Genomic DNA, 21400 nt, shown 5'->3' on the forward strand with positions numbered 1-21400 from the left:
CTTTAGGATGGAGTGGTTTGATCTCCTTGCAGTCCAAGGGGCTCTCAAGAGTCTTCTCCACCGCAATTCAAAAGCATCAATTCTTTGGTGCTCAGCTTTCTTTAGAATCCAACTCTCACATCCATACATGACTACTGGAAAAACCATAGCCTTGACTACACAGACATTTGTCGGCAAAGTAATGTCTCTGCTTTTCAATATGCTATCTCAGTTCAGTTCAGTTCAGTCACTCAGTCGTGTCTGACTCTTTGCAACTCCGTGAGCCGCAGTACACCAGGCCTCCCTGTCCATCACCAACTCCCAAAGTTTACTTAAACTCATGTCCATTGAGTAAGTGACGCCATCCAACCATTTCATCCTCTGTTGTCCCCTTCTCCTCCTTCCTTCAATCTCCCAGCATCAGGGGCTTTTCAAATGAGTCAGTTCTTCACATCAGGTGGCCAAAGTATTGGACTTTCAGCTTCAACATCAGTCCTTCCAATGAATATTCAGGACTGATATCCTTTAGGGTGAACTGGTTGGATCTCCTTGCAGTCCAAGGGACTCTCAAGAATCTTGCAGCACCACAGTTCAAAAGCATCAATTCTTCAGCGCTCAGCTTTCTTTGTAGTTCAACTCTCACATCCATACATGACTACTGAAACAACCATAGCCTTGACTAGATGGACCTTTGCTGGCAAAGTAATGTCTCTGCTTTTTAATATGCTGTCTAGGTTGATCAAAACTTTTCTTCCAAGGAGTAAGCGTCTTTTAATTTCATGGCTGTGGTCACCATCTGCAGTGATTTTAGAGCCCCAAAAAAGAAAGTCTGTCACTGTTTCCATTGTTTTCCCATCTATTTGCCATGAAGAGATGGGACTGGATGCCATGATCTTAGTTTTCTGAATATTGAGTTTTAAGCCAACTTTTTCACTCTTCTCTTTCACTTTCATCAAGAGGCTCTTTAGTTCTTCTTCATTCTCTGTTATAAGGGTGGTGTCATCTGTGTATCTGAGGTTATTGATATCTCTCCTGGCAATCTTGATTCCAGTTTGTGCTTCATCCAGGCTGGCATTTTGCATGATGTACTCTGCATATAAGTTAAATAAGCCGGTGACAATATACAGCCTTGACATACTCCTTTCCTGATTTGGAATCAGTCTGTCGTTTCATGTCCAGTTCTAACTATTGGTTCTTGACTTGCATACAGATTTTTCAGGAGGCAGATCAGGTGGTCTGGTATTCCCATCTCTTTAAGAATTTTCCACGGTTTGTTGTGATCCACACAGTCAAAGGCTTTGGCATAGTCAATAAAGCAGAAGTAGATGTTTTTCTGGAACTCTACTGCTCTTTCAATGATCCAACGGATCTTTAAGGGTCTCTCCTCCTTAACTTCTGTTGTTACTGTTCAGTCGCTCAGTAGTGTCCGATTCTTTGGGACCCCATGAACAGCAGCACACCAGACTTCCCTGTCCTTCACCAACTGCCTGAGCTTCCTCAAATTCATGTCCATTGAGTCGGTGACGCCATCTCCGTCATCCCCTTCTCCTCCTGCCTTCAATCTTTCCCAGCATCAGGGGAACTTCTACTAGCAGAATTTTGAGGACAAGCCCCTTCAACCATGCGGTAGATGTGAAATGGAGGCTGGGTGAGAAGCCTTAGGGAAGCCCTGAGTTAGGCTAGAATTTGTCTTCAGGCTATTGGCATGAGCCTTCTGCCCCTCTCTGTCTGAGTCCAGAGAGTGATCCCTGGGGCACAGGTAGAGAGTATCCTGGACACGGAGCATGTGAATTAACCGTGTGAATCCGGGAGAGGAAGAGCAAGTGACTTCCTGCAGCGCTTGAGGGGTAGGACGCGGTGCATTTCTTGCATTCCTGGCCCAGGAAGGACGCGATTTGGTAGTGAGCACTTGACCAGAGAGTGGCTGGGAGGGTAATAGCTAAGGGCTTGATTAGGGAACGGGGGTTTATTAAGGGGGCCAAGGGAGGGGGTGATACTCCCCCCTAATTCCTCTTCCTGGCGCCCCCTGGCTTAGCCAATGCATTCTGGATAAATTTGGGGGAGGGGCTACATCTGCAGTTTCCAGCACCCCTACTGACCCTTGGGGCCCCCGCACGTTACGACAGATCTTAGCTTTCGGCCTAAGCATTCCAACCGGAGCAGGGCGGGTCACTTCCCGTAGGGGACGCTGCCGCTGGAAAACGCTCCACCCAGCACCTGGGGGCGACAGCCTAGGAAAGGTGCTTCTAGGGATCTGGGTTTCTAGGAGGGTGGGAATTGCAGGGGGCGGGGCGGGGTGGGGTGTGGGCGGGGCAGCCAAGCAGTGACTGAGCCCGGGGGGAGGGGCAATATTAGCATAGCCCCCGCCCCTCTCGGCGCAGCCCAGCCCAGAAACCCGAGCGGAGGCCGGCCGCGCTCAGCCCGGGCTGCTGAATGGGCGCGCGGCTCCAGTCCCCTGCCCTCGCGCGTCGGGCCCCTGCTCTCGCTCCCGAACCCGGTCCGGCTCTCGCCCCGCCCGGGCCTCCGCCGCCCGCCGACATCCGCCAACCCGGCTGTGAATGAAAGGCCGGCGCCGCCGGGGGCTGGCTGCAAGCGACGCGGCCTCCGGGGAGGCGCTCGCCCCGCCAAGATGTACGGTAAGGAGGGCTTTCTGCCTCCGGGCTGGCAAACTTGCAGGACGCGGACCATTGTCCCTCTGCGGGGCCCCAGCGAGGCCAGAGTGTGCGGACTCGGTGCCCGGCTGGGCTCTTTCTGTCGCTCGGTGTGCGCGCGCCTGCGTTGGGAGGACAAAGATGCTCAGGACCGGAGACCCAGGGGTCTTTATGGTCCTTCGGGCCGCTTGTTTGAGGGCTCTGGGGCGAGTGGGCGGTGGTCCGTCGGGGTGCGGCGGGGCTCGGGGGATCCGAAGCAGCTGGGTTTTGGGGAAAGCGAGTCTCCCTTGGTGCCGAGGAGACAGGAGGTGTTGGTGAAGGTGGTCGTGTGACAGCATTTGCAGAATTAACAAAAGCAGGTTGTACTGGGGAGTTTTATGCGGGAAGCCGGTACGGAATTGCGGGGAGACGCTCACTGGCTGCCTTGTGCCGGCTTCAAGGATGTGGGAGGCGGCGCCCGCGGTGCAGAGAGCTGGCCAGAGAGCCAGTTCTGGGAGACAGGTCTCGCCGCCCCTGGATGGACCTGGCCTCTGCCCGCCCCTGCCGCCCGTGGGACCCAAGCTCCCGAACTTCCGGGTATGCCCTCGGCAGTGCTGAAGGGGAGAGACGCTGCCGAGGGTGCCAGGCAGCTCTGGCTGGCCACCTCTGTCTGTCACCCGATCTCTCTTGCCCCCTTCCACGGCCATCCCCTCAACTGACGTGCAACAGTTAGCCAGACCCTCATGATGCCCTGCTCTGCCTTAAAATTTTCCAGGAATTCCTCTGGGTTTGGCGGCAGTGTGGGTGAAGAAAAGAGCACTCGGGGTCCAAATTGCAGCCTGGAGGAATGGAGCACGGGAGACCCAGACCAGTTTAGAAATCAACTGCGTTATAGAGCCTCCAGCTGCTGTGTATGTGTCAGAGACAGACAGACAGAGACAGAGAAGAGAGAAAGGATACCCGTGGACCAAAGTCGTCAGAACTCAGGCTCTGGTAGCTATTTAGGGCCAGCAGAAGAGCTGCAGCTATGCTCAGCTCCCACCCCCGCAGCCAGGTAGGGGCTCAGGTGGCACCTGAGGGGTGAGTTGGAAGAAAAGCACATTCTGAATTTAATCCATCACCGAGTCTGCTTGGCTGCCTCACTGTGCAAACACTGAGTCACAAAGTTTGTCGGAGGCACAGGAAGCTGAGAGTGGAGTGCAGAGATGCTCAGCAGTCGGTGGGCCTCGTTATTTAGAGATACTTCACCTTATGATCAGCCTCCTCTCCTGCCCACTTTGGTCACACGTGCATTTCTGAACCTTGGGGAACATCAGCAGGTCCCTTCAGCAAGTATCCTTTCTCTCCCAATGGGCCGAGGTTGGGGAGTAGAGTGGGAGGGGATTGACTTCAGAGCATGTGCTGCTGGCCAGTGGGGACTCTGCAGAAATGGTAGCAAGGCAGTTATGTTTTATAAGCTAGAAGCTTGTGAGGTTCCCAGGAGAGAGCTATATTTTTTTACTCTCTGTTCCCCACCCCCCCCCACATTCTTTTCTGCAGAGTGAGCAGCCTAAGGCTGCAGATCACTTGACAAAAGCATGTGACTGCAGGGGCACCTGCAATGGGGAAGGAGTTAGGACAAGGCCCATCAGAGTGAGTAAGAATTAGGAATGCTAGTTCTGCTGGGTCACCTGGCAGCATTCAGTCCAAGACTGTTTGATGACTGATCCCAGGATACCTGAGCGGTGGGGGTCCCAATTTACCCCTGTTGCGTGAAGCAAGTCAAGGAAGAGTTGGATGGTACAGAAAGGTGAGCTGGGAAGCTGGCGTATCTGGGTGCTATTTTTGGATACATCATGGATTTTCAGGTCTCTTTTATAATATGTTCTTATTCCTCCAGACATAAACAGCGATGGTCCTCACCCCTGAATCATTCATAGAAAGATTATAATGAAGGAATCCTCTGGGCAGTTGCCTGCAGCAGTCTTGCCAGTGCTGGTAGGGAGATGATTACTGAGTTTTAGGGCAAAGCCTTGTCTCAGGAGTTGTGAGAGGCACCCAGTCGCCAAGGGGAGGGCTTGTTGGCCTGGATTTTAGTATTTTCTTGATGCTTATGAAAAGAAAAGGTCTACGTCATACTTTGAATCATTCTGTCCTCAGAGGCAGTCGAATGATGAAATAAGAAGTGAATAGGGAGATTGGGAAGGTGTAGAATAATAGACTTCTTATATTTGGTTCTTATTTTTCTAGTGATTTATCCAGGGTGACACAGTTATATAGAAAGGGGCAAAATGAAAATGGGGGCTTCCAAGCCCAGTACCCCTTCCCTCCCCTAATGCCCTAGGTAAGTGCTCGTTAGGAAAATGCCACCAGGGATTTCATTAACTGATGGGCAGTGAGGCCCCCGTGTGGAGCCAACAGTCACCTAATAGCTTTAGGTAAAGGTGTCCCTTGACCATGCACCTGGTTACGGGATCCATTATCAACGTGCATAACCTCACTCCCATTGCCGCCTTTCAGCTGCATGGTGATGCTGGAGATCTTCATCTCCCCTCTTGTCTCCTCCTCACTTCCCTCTGTCCTCGACATCTCAGTCTCTCTGGGTCCTCAGTTTCTCCCATCTTCTTCCTCCCATCTATGGGAGAATAAGGGTCCCTTGTCTTTGCTAAAGGACACGGTATCATCTGGGACAGAAAGGATCCTAGACCTGGCATCAGCCCATCTCAACCCACAGTCAGATCATGGCTATTTCACCTTAGACAGGTGGGTTTGTCTCTTGGAATCACATCTCTGTATTAAATGACAAGATACTCATGTATCTCCCAGTTCTGTGCAAACCTCAGGGCTGGCACCTGGATGTGACAGTGCATTATAGGAGGTTCTGCACTCACAAGGCAAATCACTCAAGAGCCTGTGCCCTTCAGGTCCTCCTGGGCCTTTGCCCGTCTCTCTTCCTCTTTGAGGCTCCTGAAGATGCGTGTTTGCAGCATCTCCCCCACCTCCCACTTTAGCACACAAGTCACCTTGACCTAGCTAACCACTCAAGCCATTGAACCGCTTCTGCTTCCCTTCACCAGACTTACCCATGCCGCTCTGAACCATCACTCATTCCTAAACCCCAGTCACTTTTTGGAAATGGCTCTCCAAGAGGTCACAGGTGACTCCCCACAATCTTGTTTATACCTATGAACATAGATTGACAAGGGACCTGGGTAAATAAAAAGCACTTTATACTTGGGTGGGAAGACTGTGGGCAAATTCTCTGCAAAAAATGGATTCCCATTAGGTTTTTCTGTGTGTGTGTTATATGTTAGAATTACGTAATTAAAAGTTTCCCTAACCCTTTCCCCGGGGATGAAGCCACAGTGGTCTTACCTGGAAGCCCCCCCACTGACCCCCCGAGGTGAGTCCAAGCTCTCTAAGAAATACTGCCCTCGGAATCAGGGCAGCTGGATATGAAGACGATTGGGATGGCTTTTCCCAGAACCCCTGTCTGGGTGGCCCCATCCCTCTAAAACTAAATCTGCCCTAACGAACCTCTCCTCACCTTTAGGTGCTGCCCCATCCCCAACACATGCCTTTCTTCAAGCTTTGTGATCCAGAAAGCTGACTGTGGGGAAAACAGCCATGACACACAGTTTCCTGTAAATGTGCCTTACAGAGCACTTGTGTGTGACTTGTGGATGGTGGGGAGACCTGCAAGGAGGGGCTGACTCCACCTGCAACACAACGGCTCACCTTTGCAGACAGCTCCATGGATCCTGCTGCTCCTCATCACAGGAGACTCCCACAACATGCACACAGGCACACATGCTCCACCCTCGTCCCCTGAATCCTGAGGTGGCCCCATGATGCAGCATATGGTTCAAGTCGGGGTTGTGAGACTGCTCCCCCCTTTCCCTCCGACCCCTGTATTCCCCTTAGGAAGGGATTCAGGATGAGTAGAGCCTATTTTCTCTCTTGTTGCTCACAGTTCAGTGATTTCAAATGGTTGCAGTTTTCTTCTTGCACATAAATAAAAACAAAAAGTTCACATCACGTTATGGAAAACCTGGAAAAGTGAGGAGGGGGAAAAAACCACCCGCAATCTTACCCACTAGAACCACCTGTTTATACTGTTCTATAAATTACCCCTGAGATTTTGTGCTTACCTGCCCTTTCTTTTCTCTTTCTCTGCCTGATCCTGGCATAGTAGCCTGGTTGTGATGGCGCCTCTGCCCCTCAGGTAACCTTGAACTTGACTTTCTGAGCCTGTCTCCTGGCTCTACAAAGTGACAATGCTTGTTTCATGGCAGGGATTAATCAGGGTCAGAGAGCTGCCCTCACTCTCTCTCTCCTTCCCTTTCTTCAGCTTTCTCTTGTCTCTCTGTTTCTTAGTTTTGAAACAGGTGCAAAAATATAATAAATGAAAACTTATGTCTCAAAGCTCAATAACGGTGCTGTTCCTGGTATAAAGAAAAGGAAAAAATCTACTTGAAAAGCATCTTTTGGGAATTCCCTGGTAATCCAATGGTTTGGACTCTGCACTTCACTGCAGGATGTGGGGGTGGGGGTAGGGACAGATTTGATCCCTGATCAGTAAACTAAGATCCTGCAAGCCAGGGCACACTGCCAAAAAAGAAAGAAAAGCATCTTTTCTGCACCCTCTCCGGTAGTCATCCAATATTTCTAGAAAACCTGGAATGCACAATAAACTATAAGCAAGTATAACTGCTTTTACTGTTTTGATATATTTTCTTTCATGCATTTGTTTATGTGGTTAGAATTATTCATTTCCTATAATCTTGTATTTTATTTTTTTCTACTTAACTTTACATATAAGCATTCCCCCAGCCCCAAGTTAACACAGAATCATTGGCTGCCATTTTTAATGTCCTGTAACAGTCCACTTAATGGACATATAATTTCCTTATTGTACATTTAAGTTATTCATAAAGATTCAGTATTATAACCCTGGGAGGAGTCCCTGGTGCCCAGGGCTTTCTCTGGACTTTGAAATATGTCCCTAACACTCCAGTGAGTTGGGGCTTCCCGCCTGGTTCAGCAGTAAAGAATCTGCCTGCAATGCAAAAACTGCAGGAGATGTGAGTTAGATCCCTGGGCTGAGAAGATCCCCTGGAGGAGGGCATGGCAACCCATTCCAGTATCCTTGCCTGGAGAATCCCATGGACAGAGGAGCCTGGCAGGCTATAGTCCATGGGGTCGCAGAGTCAGACACGGCTGAAGCGACTTAGCATGCATGCATGAACGCACACACCGATGTGTATAGGAATTTTAAAGCTTTTATATATTGTCAAATTGTTTTCAATTTGTATTGATTACACCAGCAGTTATGAGAGTACCTATCTCCTTTCACTCTCAAAAGCTTTAAAGATTGAGATTTTTTTCCTTATCTTTGTTAATTTGATAGCAGACAACATTTTAACTTGTATTCTTTATTACTAGTGAAGTTAAACACTTCCTATGTTTTCTAACCTTTTGCGTTTTAGTGAATTATCATATGAGTATGACTAGTTTATTTATTGAGGATTTAACCTTTTGTCTGTCATTTGCTTTATGCTTTGTATTTTGAAGGGAAAGAGACATGAACTGTCAAGTATTTGTGGAGTATCAACTTTATATGATACTACACAGAGCATCAAAAAGATGCCAATTCCAGTGGGCAAATGAGTTGTAAAGATCTGCAAAATATTGAACAATACAGAGACAGTTTCAGTAAAATTACACAGTTTTGCAAGGTGGAATGGAGTTACTCTTCAAATAGTCAGCCAGCAATATTTTGATTTGGAAGAGACCCCTGGGAGGTGGAGCCATTAGGAGAGCTTCAGAGGACAGCAAGCATTTGTGTGAGGTTTTGAGGGCTGTGAGGATGGGTCCCCGGGGGTGGGGGCAGGCGTGCCAGGCAGACGCAGCAGTGTCAGTGCACAGAGCCGGGGAAAGAAAAGACATATCCAGGGACAGTTAGGGGAGCTACCTGGGATTGGGCAGAGTTTAGGTGATAAAGTGTGTGATGAGAAGGAGATTTTGTCAGGATAAGGAGTTTTCACTTATCTCTATGAGCAGTAGGAGCCAGGGAAGAGTTTGAAACTGTCAAATGGCTGATTTTGCTCAACTGATGCTTTAAAGAAATGAAAACTAGGGGGCACTGTGCAGAATGTATGTGGGCGGGGAGGGGGGCGATGATGGGAAGATGAAGAAAAGAGGGAGATAGATGCTACAGCTGCAGGAGTGAGAAAGTTTTGGACCAGTTAAAACTGTGCATATGTAATAGAAGATGTTTGCCCCTTAAAAAAAGTAGTGATGGGAGTGGGTGGGTGGGAGTGGGCGCAGGTAGGGATAAGGTGAACTGAAACTTAAAAAATTCCCATGGTACATAAAATGTGGGTTATATACGAAGATATAAAAAATAGTTTGTTTATTTTGAAATAGGTGCTAAATTACCTCAAACAGTACATTTATTATAATCTAGCCAGTACTAAAGAGGATTTGGAGCATATATTTTACACATGCACACACACACACACACCTGTGCTATGATAAATAAAGAGATCAACTCAAAGAAAATCTAAGAGTAAAACAGAGGGGAAAAAGCCAGAAATAAAGTCATATCAGGGAAAAAGTACCTACCACCTAGCCCTGTTGCAAATTCAGTTTTGAGCTTCCTGTAGCTCACGAGAGAAAAGTCATTTGCAAAACTCATGGCATCTATAAAACTTTTAAAATGCAGTTGCCTAGGACAAATACAGCTTTTTGAGATGCTAAGATAAATTCCTCCCCGAGTTCCTCCTTAAGAGGAGATATTTCAAAAGTATTGGCCTAAATTCTTTTGAAAATATAGTTCCCCTCATTGGCTGTATCCCAGTTCGTAAAATATGAAAGAAAAGAAAGAAAAAGAAAGTCACTCAGTCTTTGCAACTCCATAGACTATACAGTCCATGGAATTCTCCAGGCCAGAATACTGGAGTGGGTAGCCTTTCCCTTCTCCAGGGGCTCTTCCCAACCCAAGGGTTGAACCCAGGTCTCCCATATTGCAGGCAGATTCTTTACCTGCTGAGCCACAAGGGGAGCCCTTTGTAGAGTATGAAGACTGGTCCAAATTGGAGTTGTGGGTTCTGACTCCTCCCTCAGAAATAGCCGCAGACTCTGCTCATGGCTTCCTTCCTAGTTCCGATAAGCCAGGACTTGCCGAGGCGCTTGCCCACCTTGGAAGCGGTGGATATTATTTTCTCCCTCCATGGATGAATGTCACTCCACGTGTCTTTTGAGAATTTGCTCCCTGGAGAAGCTATTCTTGCCTCTAGAGTCCATGGAAGCTGTCTATCCTTCTCATTCGCTTGCCTTACAGTAAGTCCCCTACATACGAACCTTCAAGTTGCAAACTTTCAAAGATGCAAACGTGTATCTGGTTCCAGCAAGGAACCTGAACCTGTGCCATCATGGCATGAGTTAAATTGCAGCTTTCCCTCCATCTCCTTTTGCTGAAGATCCTTCAGCTCTAGTAGCATCTCCCACCTTGTCTCCCTCCTCCAGTCAGTAACTCTTCTTGCCTGTTCACTTGAAGCCAGCTCCTGGATGCCAGCCGTTGTACTATACTACTGTACTTTTCAAGGTTCTATACTCTAAGATTTAAAATATTTATTTTTTGTGTTTGTTTTTTATGTATGTATTATTTATGTGAGAATTATTAGAAACCTATTACAATACAGTATTACATAGCCAATTGTGTTAGTTGGGTGCCTAGGCTAACTTTGTAGGACTTATGAACTTGCTCTTCGAACCAAACTCACTTGTATGTAGGGGACTTACTATATTTTAATTCACTGCACAGCCATTGAGCACAATCTAATATTCCTCTTGTCTGTGTTTCCCATAGTCCACTTCTCTTGTTCTCTACTGCATCTTTAGGGCACAGAGCACTGCCTGGTAAAGAGCAGATGCTCAAAAACCTGCTCTTTCATCCTTGTTGAATGAATGAACCCTGAGCTAGAGGTCTTTTCTAAAATTTATCTCTTTATAACTTTGTTTCCATTCATTGGCCACCACTATGTGTCAAGCAGTAGTCTAAGCACTTTTTAAGTATTTACTGATTTTTTTTTGTTGTTCAGTGGATAAGTCATTTCCGACTTTTTCTGACCCCGTGGACTGCAGCACGCCAGGCTCCTCTGTCCTCCACTATCTCCCGGAGTTTGCTAAAATACATGTCCATTGAGTTGGTGATGTTATCTAACCACCTCATCCTCTGCTGTACCCTTCTCCTTTTCCTTCAGTCTTTCCCAGAATCAGGGTCTTTTCCAATGAGTCAGCTCTTCTCACCAGATGGCCAAAGTACTGGAGCTTCAGCTTCAGCATAAGTCCTTCCAGGGTTGATTTCCAGATATTCAGGGTTGATTTCCTTTAGGATTGACTGGTTTGATCTCCTTGCAATCTGAAGGACTTTCAGTAATCTTCTCTAGCATCAGAATTTGAAAGCACTTATTGATTTTTAGTTCAGTTCAATTCAGTCGCTCAGTCGTGTCCAATTCTTTGCGACCCCATGAATTGCAGCACACCAGGCCTCCCTGTCCATCACCAACTCCCGGAGTTCACTCAAACTCATGTCCGTCGAGGTGGTGATGCCATCCAGCCATCTCATCCTCTGTCGTCCCCTTCTCCTCCTGCCCCCAATCCCTCCGAGCATCAGAGTAATCCTCCCCAAATTCTGGGGATTGGGAATTATTATTCTCATTTTAGAAATGAGAAAATTGAGATGCTGAGAGTTTTAGTGACCCACCTGTGGCTGCACACTTAGGAGACTGCACTGGGATTGGAACCTCGGCATTCCAACTGCAGACTGTGGGCTCACCCCCGCCCCCACTCCTACACTGCTGTCCCTTGAATATTCCAAATGTTTCAGAGAATATGGGTCTTTCCTTTGCAGAGCTCCCTGTACCACAGAGAGTGGTACATGTTAATCTGGGGAGCGAGGAGAGTGCACATAACAGACATGAACTCCTGAGGGGATATGCCTTCTGGTTGGTTACAGGCCAGTCAGCAGAGAAGCTGGGAGCTGTCGCTTCTGGTTGGAGCCTCTGCTTCTTGGCAGCCTGCCCACCTGCTTTATGACTGTTTACTTTGTTGGAGAGAGAAAGGGCCCCAGGAAGAGTCTGGGGACCTGGATGAGGAAAGGGCAAGTAAGAGAGGAGTCAGGAGAGTAGGTTGGTGAGAGTGGAAGACAGAAGGCAGGTGCCAGGGACGTCATGAAAAACGGGAGCATGGGCTGCCTCTCGAAAGAGAGAGAGAAGGGGATACATGTATCAGATCAGATCAGATCAGATCAGTCGCTCAGTCGTGTCCGACTCTTTTCAACCCCATGAATCACAGCACGCCAGGCCTCCCTGTCCATCACCAACTCCCGGAGTTCACTCAGACTCATGTCCATCGAGTCAGTGATGCCATCCAGCCATCTCATCCTCTGTTGTCCCCTTCTCCTCCTGCCCCCAATCCCTCCCAGCATCAGAGTCTTTTCCAATGAGTCAACTCTTCGCATGAGGTGGCCAAAGTACTGGAGTTTCAGCTTTACCATCATTCCTTCCAAAGAAATCCCAGGGCTGATCTTCAGAATGGACTGGTTGGATCTCCTTGCAGTCTTATTCACATTGAGGTTTGACAGAAAACAACAAAATTCTGTAAAGCAATTATCCTTCAATTAAAAAAATAAAATTAATGATACGAAAAAAAAAGAGAGAGAGATGGGCAGACAGGGTGGGGCTGTCAGCCAGCACTGAGTCACACATGTGCCTGCTTTGCAGTGTTCTTAACAACATGGTCCATGGTCAGGGCTTGGAGAACTGAGAAAGACTCTGGAGATTGAGACGTTCGTTCATGGGAGGAGCTTCTGCTTTTCTGATAGTTTGACCTTGAATTTAGAACTCCTTCCCTACATTTTCAGGTCCATCCAGTCTAGAACCAGCGATTGTTGCCTCTGAGAGGCGGGGTTGGAACTTGGCTGTGTGTGTGAGAGAGGGATGGTGGTCCAAGTCCCCAGTGGCCACCTGCAAGCCATAGGTCCCTAGTTCCTCTCTCTGAGCATATTCCTCCCTGATAACAATGGGGATAATTAATTTGCTTTGTATGTGCATGCTGCATGCTCAGTCACTTCAGTCATGTCCATGTCCAACCCTTTGCGGCCCCATTGACTGTAGCCCACCAGGTGCCTCTGTCCATGGGATTCTCCAGGCAAGAATTCTGGAGTGGGTTGCCATGCCCTCCTCCAGGGGATCTTCCTGACCCAGGAGTGGAACCCTCATCTCTTACGTCTCCTGCATTGACAGGCAGGTTCTTTACCAGTAGCAACACCTGAGAGAGGGGTCAAATGAGAAAATGTCGCTGTACGTGTATTTACTTTACAAAACATGATACCTATGAAGGGGGATATTATCACCATCTGAGTAATTCTTGTGGATGCTTCTGGGGCATGGCCATGCCCTCTCCAGAAACAGTGATAATCCCTGCTTACGAGGATACTTATGTCATACTTCGACTGTATTTGTTAAAACCCTTAGACAGAAGTTTTGGGTAATAAGAATACAAACCTGAGAGCTTCTGCAGAATTGGCAAGCTGAGCCCCTGACTCTGGGAAGTCTGCTTGCCAGATGGGAGCCCTGAGAGGGGACATAACACCTATTCTGTTGAGCACTTGTTTGTCTCCTAGAGGACCATCTGCAGATTGGTGGGCCATGACTGTGTCCCTCTCATCTCTGTACCAGAAAGATGAGAAAATCTCTTAGACCACAAAGAGGACAGGAATGACATCTTCATCTAAGTCCTTAGAATATGCTAAATCCTTATGCGTTACAAAACTGTAGCGATGTTTAGTCATTTTGTGCAGTATATGCACTCAGAACAACCGGTATGGTGATGGACGTCGTTACATCAGTGGCTAAGCTGGGGACACAGAAATTCGGAAGACCAATCATCTGGCCAAGGTCACGCAGCTGGGTGAAGTTCATTCTCTCCACTGTCTCCTGAGCAAGTGTTCACAGAACTGCATGCGAGATTTGTACCTGATGGCGTTGACGAGTGTCTTATGCCAAACAGTACATTTTCCCACAAGAGAATTCCAAACAGAATATTTCAGTAGCTTGTATGTAGTTTAGCTGTGGCTTTACATCTAGGAATACGGGTGCCTGGTGAGGACTTGGAAGCTCAGTGCCCTAATGCACATCCTGAATCTGCCTATAAATCTGAGAATTAAGATTTCTGGGCTCAAATGCCAACTTTTTCCTTACCCTACAGAACGACTCAGGTAAATTCAAGCACCTGGAACCAGGAGATTCGTAGCTTGGTAGGACTCCAAGCTTTATCATAACTATTCAGAAAGACTTCTCTCCATGTCCCAACTTTGTTTTTAGGTGAATGGTATGTGAAATAGCATTTATAAATTAGAACCTCTAAGGTACAAGCACATTTATAAAGATCTTGAGTGAAGATCTGTAGAAAGGCCCTGCTTGTAATAAAGTGATGCATTCCTAGCCTCACTCCTAGCCTCTCACTATTTGTGCGGGAGGTGCTCCTGGAGCTGAATCATACAGGATGGATGCTGAAAAAATTCAGAGCTCTGCAGCCTCCGCCAAGCCCTCTTTGTGTCCCCAACTGTATCTTATACTTTGCTGTTATTTTTATCATGTATTTGTCACACTAAATGTCATTTATTTCTTTACACAGTAGATCTGTGAACCTCTTGAGGACACAACCTCTATCTTAATCTTTGTTTTTCCTGGCACCTAGGGGAAATCTCTGGTATATAGTAAGAGCTCAGATATTTGCATTAAACTATAAAATAGTTATATGTATCATTCATCCAACTATACATACACATGTGGCAATCCAGGTTTCTAAGAAACCAGTGCTGGTGGGCTGAGGAATCTCCCCAAGGTCGGAGACAATAATATTTTATCATCTCACTTTGCCTTCCTGCATATATTATAATTTTGTATAGAATAAAATATTCTTTATAGAATAAAGAATATGCCAGAATATAACCACTTGGCTTTTCCTCCAGATTTTAATGGTGTTAGTCATGAGAAATAGCCACTTGGCCTACTGATGAGATGGTTAAGGCAGTTAGAGAGTCATTCCTACACATTTCTTTCTTGGTTTGTGGATCTCAGAATAAATGGTACAATCATTTTCTTCAAAAAGCAAGGTTACTTAGTGGCATAATTATGGGCAAATCTTTATTTTGATTTCCATTCATATCATCTGTGCATTATTCCTTCACAAAACATGAAAGATGAAAAGGCCTTTTGAAGCAAAAGCAATGAAATGTCTGTTTCTCATTGCTTGGAAGCACTGGCCAGAACGTTCCCAGATAAAGCACTCTGCTCCCTTGTGCTCCTTCCGTCTCAGGGCTGGAGCGCAAGGGCACCTGCAATAATTGGTGTGCTGACCTTGGCTGGGGGGCTTATACAGCAGGGTAGGAAGGGGAAAAAATACCAGCATCATCCCACTGTTTTCCTCAACCCCCGTGAGAGGCCTGGCCCTCCTAGCAGGCCTGGACCCAGGGGCTGCTAAATAAACATGTCCAGTTGTCTGTCTGTCTTGAGAAATTTCACCCCCAAAGCTATACTGTTCCCCAGCACCGCTGAGAATGTCCTATTCTCCCCCAGACAACACTGTCAGAGGAGAACAGGCCTGAGCGTTCCGGGGAGGAGTGGGTGGTGCTGGACCTGGAACAAGGCCTCCCTTCTGCTCTCTCAAGGGCATTTGTTGCCGCACTGGGAGGGAGGGTTGGCCGGCAGGGTGACTCAGGCAATGTTGCTGTGTGAATCTGGGCAAAATTCTCAACCTCCCTCATATTCTCTCATCTGTAAGTTGGGAGAGCTGGACTGGATGGTCTTTAAGGGTTTCCCAGTTCTTATGTCTGCACTGGGGTTGAGGCGACTGGTCTGTCCTATGAGTGAGACAGCAGGGACCGGGGGTGAGGGGCACACCCATAGCAGAAGATCTAAGTGGTAACTGTGTAGGCGCTATGGTCTTGGGTTCTTTATGTAACCTGGCCATGCACCCGTTTCCTCATTGATAAGACCAGGATAATGATTCCTTTGTTGTTAATTCAAACAGTGCCTGTCCTGGGGTCCTGTTGAATGAACTGATACTTGCTGACAAGTATGCTGGGGTAGGCGTGGAGAAGAGGCGTGTGTCTTCCAAGTGCTGGGCACTCTGATTCTTGCTCTGTGTGCATTCACATTTCACAAAAGCCTTACGTGGTAGATATTCTTTTCCCCTCTCCCATCTTCATATAGGGCTTCCCTGGTGGCTCAGATGGTAGAGTTTGCCTGCAATGCAGGAGACCAGGTTCAGTCTCTGGGTTGGGAAGATTCCTTAGAGAAGGAAATGGCAATCCACTCCAGTATTCTTGCCTGGAAAATCCCATGGACAGAGGAGCCTGGCAGGCTACAGTCCATGGGGTCACAAAGAGTCAGACATGACTGAACGACTAACACATGCAATCTTCAAATAAGGATAATGAAGTTCAGAGAAATTAAATGCCTTGTCCAGGGTCATCCAGCTCATTGAGTAGCATAACTAAGAAAAAACCCAAGGCTGGATTTTTTTCCAACACTTTTTACTTCTAGTCCAAATGTATTCTTATTTAAAACACCATTATTAATTGGACTACATAAAAATTTAAAACTTTGATGTACCAAAGGACACCATCAACAGAGTGATAAGGAAGCCCATGGAATGGCAACCCAGAAAATATTTGCAAATCCTGTATCTGATAAGGGAATTCTATCCAGAATATATAAAGACTGCCTACAACTCAGCAACAGAAAAACAACTTGGTTAAAAATGGGAATAGGACTTGAATAGACAAGCCGGACACAACCGAGCGACTTCACTTTCATGCATTGGAGAAGGAAATGGCAACCCACTCCAGTATTCTTGCCTGGAGAATCCCAGGGACAGAGGAGCCTGGTGGGCTGCCATCTATGGAGTCGCACAGAGTCAGACACGACTGAAGCAACTTAGCAGCAGCAGCAGCAGACATTTCTTCAAAGACAATATATAAATGGCCAACAAATACATGAAAAGATGCTCCATATCACTAATTATTAGGGAAATGCAAATCAAAACCACGATGAGATGCCACTCCACACTGATTAAGATGGCTATTATATATTTTTTTAAAAAGCGGGAAATAACAAGTGTTGATGAGTGTGTACAGAAACTGGAACCCTGTTCACTGCCAGTGGGAATGTAAAATGAAAATAATTTCCACAATGGAAAATGGTATGGCAGTTTTTGAAAAAAATTAAAAACAGAGCTACCATATGATCCAGTAATTCCATCCCTAGATATGTATCAAAAAAAGCAAAAGCAGGGCCTCAAAAAGATACAGTACACCCATGCCCACAGCAGCATCACGAGAAACAGCCAAAAGTGGAAACTAGCTAAATATATCTAGACAGATGAATGGATAAACAAAATGTAGTATGCACATTCAGTGGAATATTATTTAGCCTTGAAAAGGAAGGGAATCCTGACATGTGCCATGAAAGGGATGAACCCCAAGGATGTTGTGCTAAGTGAAGTAAACCAGTCACAAAATGACACACTCTGCGTGATTTCATTCATGTGAGATACCTAGAGCAGTCAGCTTCATGGACAGGAGGTAGGACAGAGGTCACTAGGGGCTGAGGGGATGGGGTGTGGAGAGTTGTTTAATGGGTACAGAGTTTTGCAAGCTGAAAAGAGTTCTGGAGCACAATTCATGCTGGGAAGATGACCTAGCATTGGTTACCTTGTTGCTTGGGATGTATATAAAAGAAGACTCAGCAACTAACACCATCATATTCTTGGGATCCTTAGAAAAAACTCCTCCAACTTAAGGATGTTATTAAAGTGCCATCTTTCAAAGAAAATCTATATAATATCAAGGGTATGTCTATGGCTGCATTCTTATGAAAGTAGCTAGAGAAATGATTGTCCAGTTTGGAGATTTTGTTGCAGATGATCTGTGTGTGTGCTATGTCGTATCCGAGTCAGTGTGACCCTATGGACTGTAGCCCACCAGGCTCCTCTATCCATGGGATTCTCCAGGCAAGAATACTGGAGTGGGTTGCCATTTCCTCCTCTAGGGGATCTTCCCGACCTAGGGATCGAACCTGCATCTCCTCTGTCTCCTGCATTGGCAGGTGAGTTCTTTACCAACAGTGCCACCTGGGAAGCCCACAGATGGTCTGATTTAATGGCAAATGTGTTATCCACATTGTGGAGGTATAGCTCAAGGTATGTCTCAAGGAGCTAGCCACTGTCTTTTGAGAAGTAAAACTGAGGTACCAGGAGAGGTCATATGACTGCCAGTGGAAAAAAGAGTGTCAGACATATCCCACCGAAGAAAACAAGCAGTGAATTCAGATATTGGCCCCAAATGAACCACAAAAGTTGGTGCTTGAAATTGCAGATTGATATTTGGTGGAGCTGTCTCTTACACAGGCAACACCAAATGACCTGCTCTGAGGTCAGCAGCAACAAGCTTTATTTATTTACAAAAAAAAGCTAATGCCACGCTAGAGAACCTGTCATCGATGCATGTGTACTAGCCCTGAAAGAAACCCACTAGAATACTAATAGTGGTTATTTCTGGGTGATAGGATCCCAGGTGATTTTTAAACTCTTTTAAAAACTTTTGGTATATATCTAGGGATGGAATTACTGGATCATATGGTAGCTCCGTTTTTAATTTTTTGAAAGTTTTTAAAAGAGTTTATAAGAGTTTTTAAAAGAGTCACAGATATAGAAAGCAAACTTAGGCTACCAGGGAATAAATGGGGGGGAGGAATAAATTGAGAGATTGGGATTGACATATGCAAACTATTTAAAATAGATACCTAGTAAGGACCTACTGTAGAGCACAGGGAACTCTGCTGAATACTTTGTAATGGTCCATATGGGAAAAGAATCTAAAAAAAGAGTGGATATATGTATATGTGTAACTGATTCACTTTCCTGTATACCTGAAGCTAATACAAAATTGTAAGTCAACTATGCTCCATTAAAATTGTTTTTAAATAAAATAACACATACACATACAAACCCCCTTATTTCATATTTTTCACATGTTGTATAGTAAGCATGTCTTTTAATGGCAGAACATAGATATGATCCAAAGTGTTTTTCATCATCAAAGGCCTGTGGATGGTTATCGAACATCTTCTAATTATGTTTTAGATATAATTAGGCAAGTTCAATTCAGTCACTCAGTCATGTCTGACTCTTTGCAACCCCATGGACTGCAGCATGCCAGGCTTCCCTGTCCATCACCATCTCCCAGAGCTTACTCACACACATATCCATCGAGTCAGTGATACCATCCAACCATCTCATCCTCTGTCATCCCTTTCTCCTCCTGCCTTCAATCTTTCCTAGCATCAGGGTCTTTTCCAATGTGTCAGTTTTTCGCATCAGGTGGCCAAAGGATTGGAGCTTCAGCATCAGTCCTTCTAGTGAATATTCAGGACTGATTTCCTTTAGGATGGACTGGTTGGATCTCCTCGCTGTCCAAGGGACTCTCAAGAGTCTTCTCCAAAACCACAGTTCAAAGCATCAATTCTTCGGCACTCAGATTTCTTTATAGTCCAACTTGCACATCCATACATGACTACTGGATAAACCATAGCTGTGACTAGACAGTCCTTTGTCAGCAAGTGATGTCTGTGCTTTTTAATACACTGCCTAGGTTGGTCATAGCTTTTCTTCCAAGGAGCAAGCATCTTTTAATTTCATGGCTGCAGTCACCATCTGCACTGATTTTGGAGCCCAAGAAAATAAAGTCTGTCACTATTTTCATTGTTTCCCCATCTATTTGCCATGAAATGATGGGACCAGATGCCATGATCTTAGTTTTTGAATGCTGAGTTTTAAACCAACTCTTTCACTCTCCTCTTTCACTTTCATCAAGAGGCTCTTCAGTTCTTTGCTTTCTGCCGTAAGTGTGGTGTCATCTGTATATCTGAGGTTATTGATATTTCTCCCCACAATCTTCATTCCAGCTTGTGCTTCATCCATTCCAGCATTTCGTGTGATGTACTCTTTACATAAGTTAAATAAGCAAGGTGACAATATACAGACTTGATGTACTCCTTTCCCAATTTGGAACCAGTCCATTGTTCCATGTCCAGTTCTAACTATTTCTTCTTGACCTGCATACAGATTTCTCAGGAGGCAGGTAAAGTGGTCTGGTATTCCCGTCTCTTTAAGAATTTTCCACAGTTTGTTGTGATCCACATAGTCAAAGGATTTAGGGTAGTCAATGAAGCAGAAGTAGATGTTTTTCTGGACTTCTCTTGCCTTTCCTATGATCCAATGGATGTTGGCAGTTGGATCTCTGATTAGGCAAGAATACATGCAAAAACAAATCAGGATGGGGAACACATGTATACCTGTGGCGGATTCATTTTGATATTTGGCAAAACTAATACAATTATGTAAAGTTTAAAAATAAAATAAAATTAGAAAAAAAAAAGAAAAAAAAATCAATGCTGATAGAAGTTAGAAATCAGATAGTGGTTGGGTGCAGGGGTTGGCTGAAAAAGAGAACTCTTTGGGGACATCCCAAAGTTTTGTCTCTTATTTGGGCGGTGGTTACACAAGTGTACAAACAGTTGTGGAGGCTCTCAGCACTGAACTGGGAAGATCTGTGCATCTACTGCATGTGAATTATGTTGCAATAAGACAGCAGGAAAGCCGGGGAAGGAAGAAAACAGACATGCAAACAATCGCGGGTCTGTTTTGCATCGCTGGCAGTTGGTGTGCCAGAAGACAGCCAGGGATCTGTGCCAGCCAGCACCGAGCTCTTACCCGAAGCCCAGCAGGGTCCCCAGCACCCCAGTGAAAGTGCTCATTGAGAGCTGCTAGTCAGGGCTCACACTGCTGGAAAATTCACATACTGAGTAGAGAGTAGAAGAAGCTGACCCAGGAAGTCCAGCCTGGCATTGGCAGCTGGGAGGCTGATGGAGCCGGCTGGGCAGTGGGCAGAGAGCCTATAAAAAAGAGCCATCTGGTGCAAGGCCTTTTGAGCATTGCCAATGGCATCGCTGAATCTCACTGGACCTTAAAGACAGAACACAGGCCAGCTTGACCAGGCCTGCAGCCCTGTCTCAGCATCAGCACAGACACGGCCAATGGCTAAGCAGGGCTGGGTGTTTGTGCAGGACTGATTTTTCCATTTCTTCCTTGAGGCTTCTGTGACCTCCCAGGGATGTCATTCTCCTAAAAATGCATAGCCTTTTAATAGCCTTATTATTCACCTGTTTCTTAATAATGTGCTGGCTTGTGACGTCTCTGCACAAAGATCTACATCTCCCTAGCTAAAATTGGATTTTTTTTTTCTAATGGCACATGAAAGTGGATAAAACTCAGTATCTCCTTTATAGCCCTGGGGTGAAGTGTGAAAACACTATAGTCAGATAGGCCTGGATTTGAATCCCACTATCTCAGATAACAGTTGTGTGATTTTGGGTAAGTTTTTCAACTATGCTACGATTTGTTTTGCTCATCTGTAAAATGGGGACATAGATCCCACCTCAGTGTTGTTGGGAGGATTGAATAAAATAATTCATTCAACCCTCTTAACAGTTCCAGATGCAAAGAGCGAGCTTAATGTTAGCTGATGTAGATGTTAATAGGAGAGGTCATAATACATATTTTACTATCAACAGATCCTTTTTAATGACAACATAGCAGTAACAGAGCCACCCCTCCAGAGGCAGACGGTCTGATTTAGAGAATGTAATCGCCACCCCTCATTTAGAACTTTTTAAGAAACT

The 21400-nt window shown here is 45.9% G+C and overlaps 1 protein-coding gene across 4 annotated transcripts in view; it reads left to right on the forward strand.

The window, feature by feature from the left end:
- Positions 1 to 2362: 2362 nt before the first annotated feature.
- The window catches only part of EFR3B (EFR3 homolog B), a 94427-nt gene continuing 75389 nt past the window's right edge, over positions 2363 to 21400 (forward strand). For 3 of the 4 annotated variants that reach the window (XM_086325872.1, XM_086325870.1, XM_086325871.1), the window contains exon 1: positions 2365 to 2615. In XM_086325872.1, coding sequence (XP_086181998.1) covers positions 2609 to 2615 — 7 coding nt within the window. In that variant the 5' untranslated portion in view covers positions 2365 to 2608. Of the gene's footprint in view, positions 2616 to 21400 lie in introns of all 4 variants that reach the window. The other variant, XM_086325869.1, reaches the window with a different exon arrangement.

This window comes from Bos grunniens, chromosome 11 (assembly GCF_055505025.1).
Source record: "Bos grunniens cultivar Pamir isolate PY7600 chromosome 11, Bosgru_T2T1.0, whole genome shotgun sequence".
Classification (NCBI taxonomy): Eukaryota; Metazoa; Chordata; class Mammalia; order Artiodactyla; family Bovidae; genus Bos; species Bos grunniens.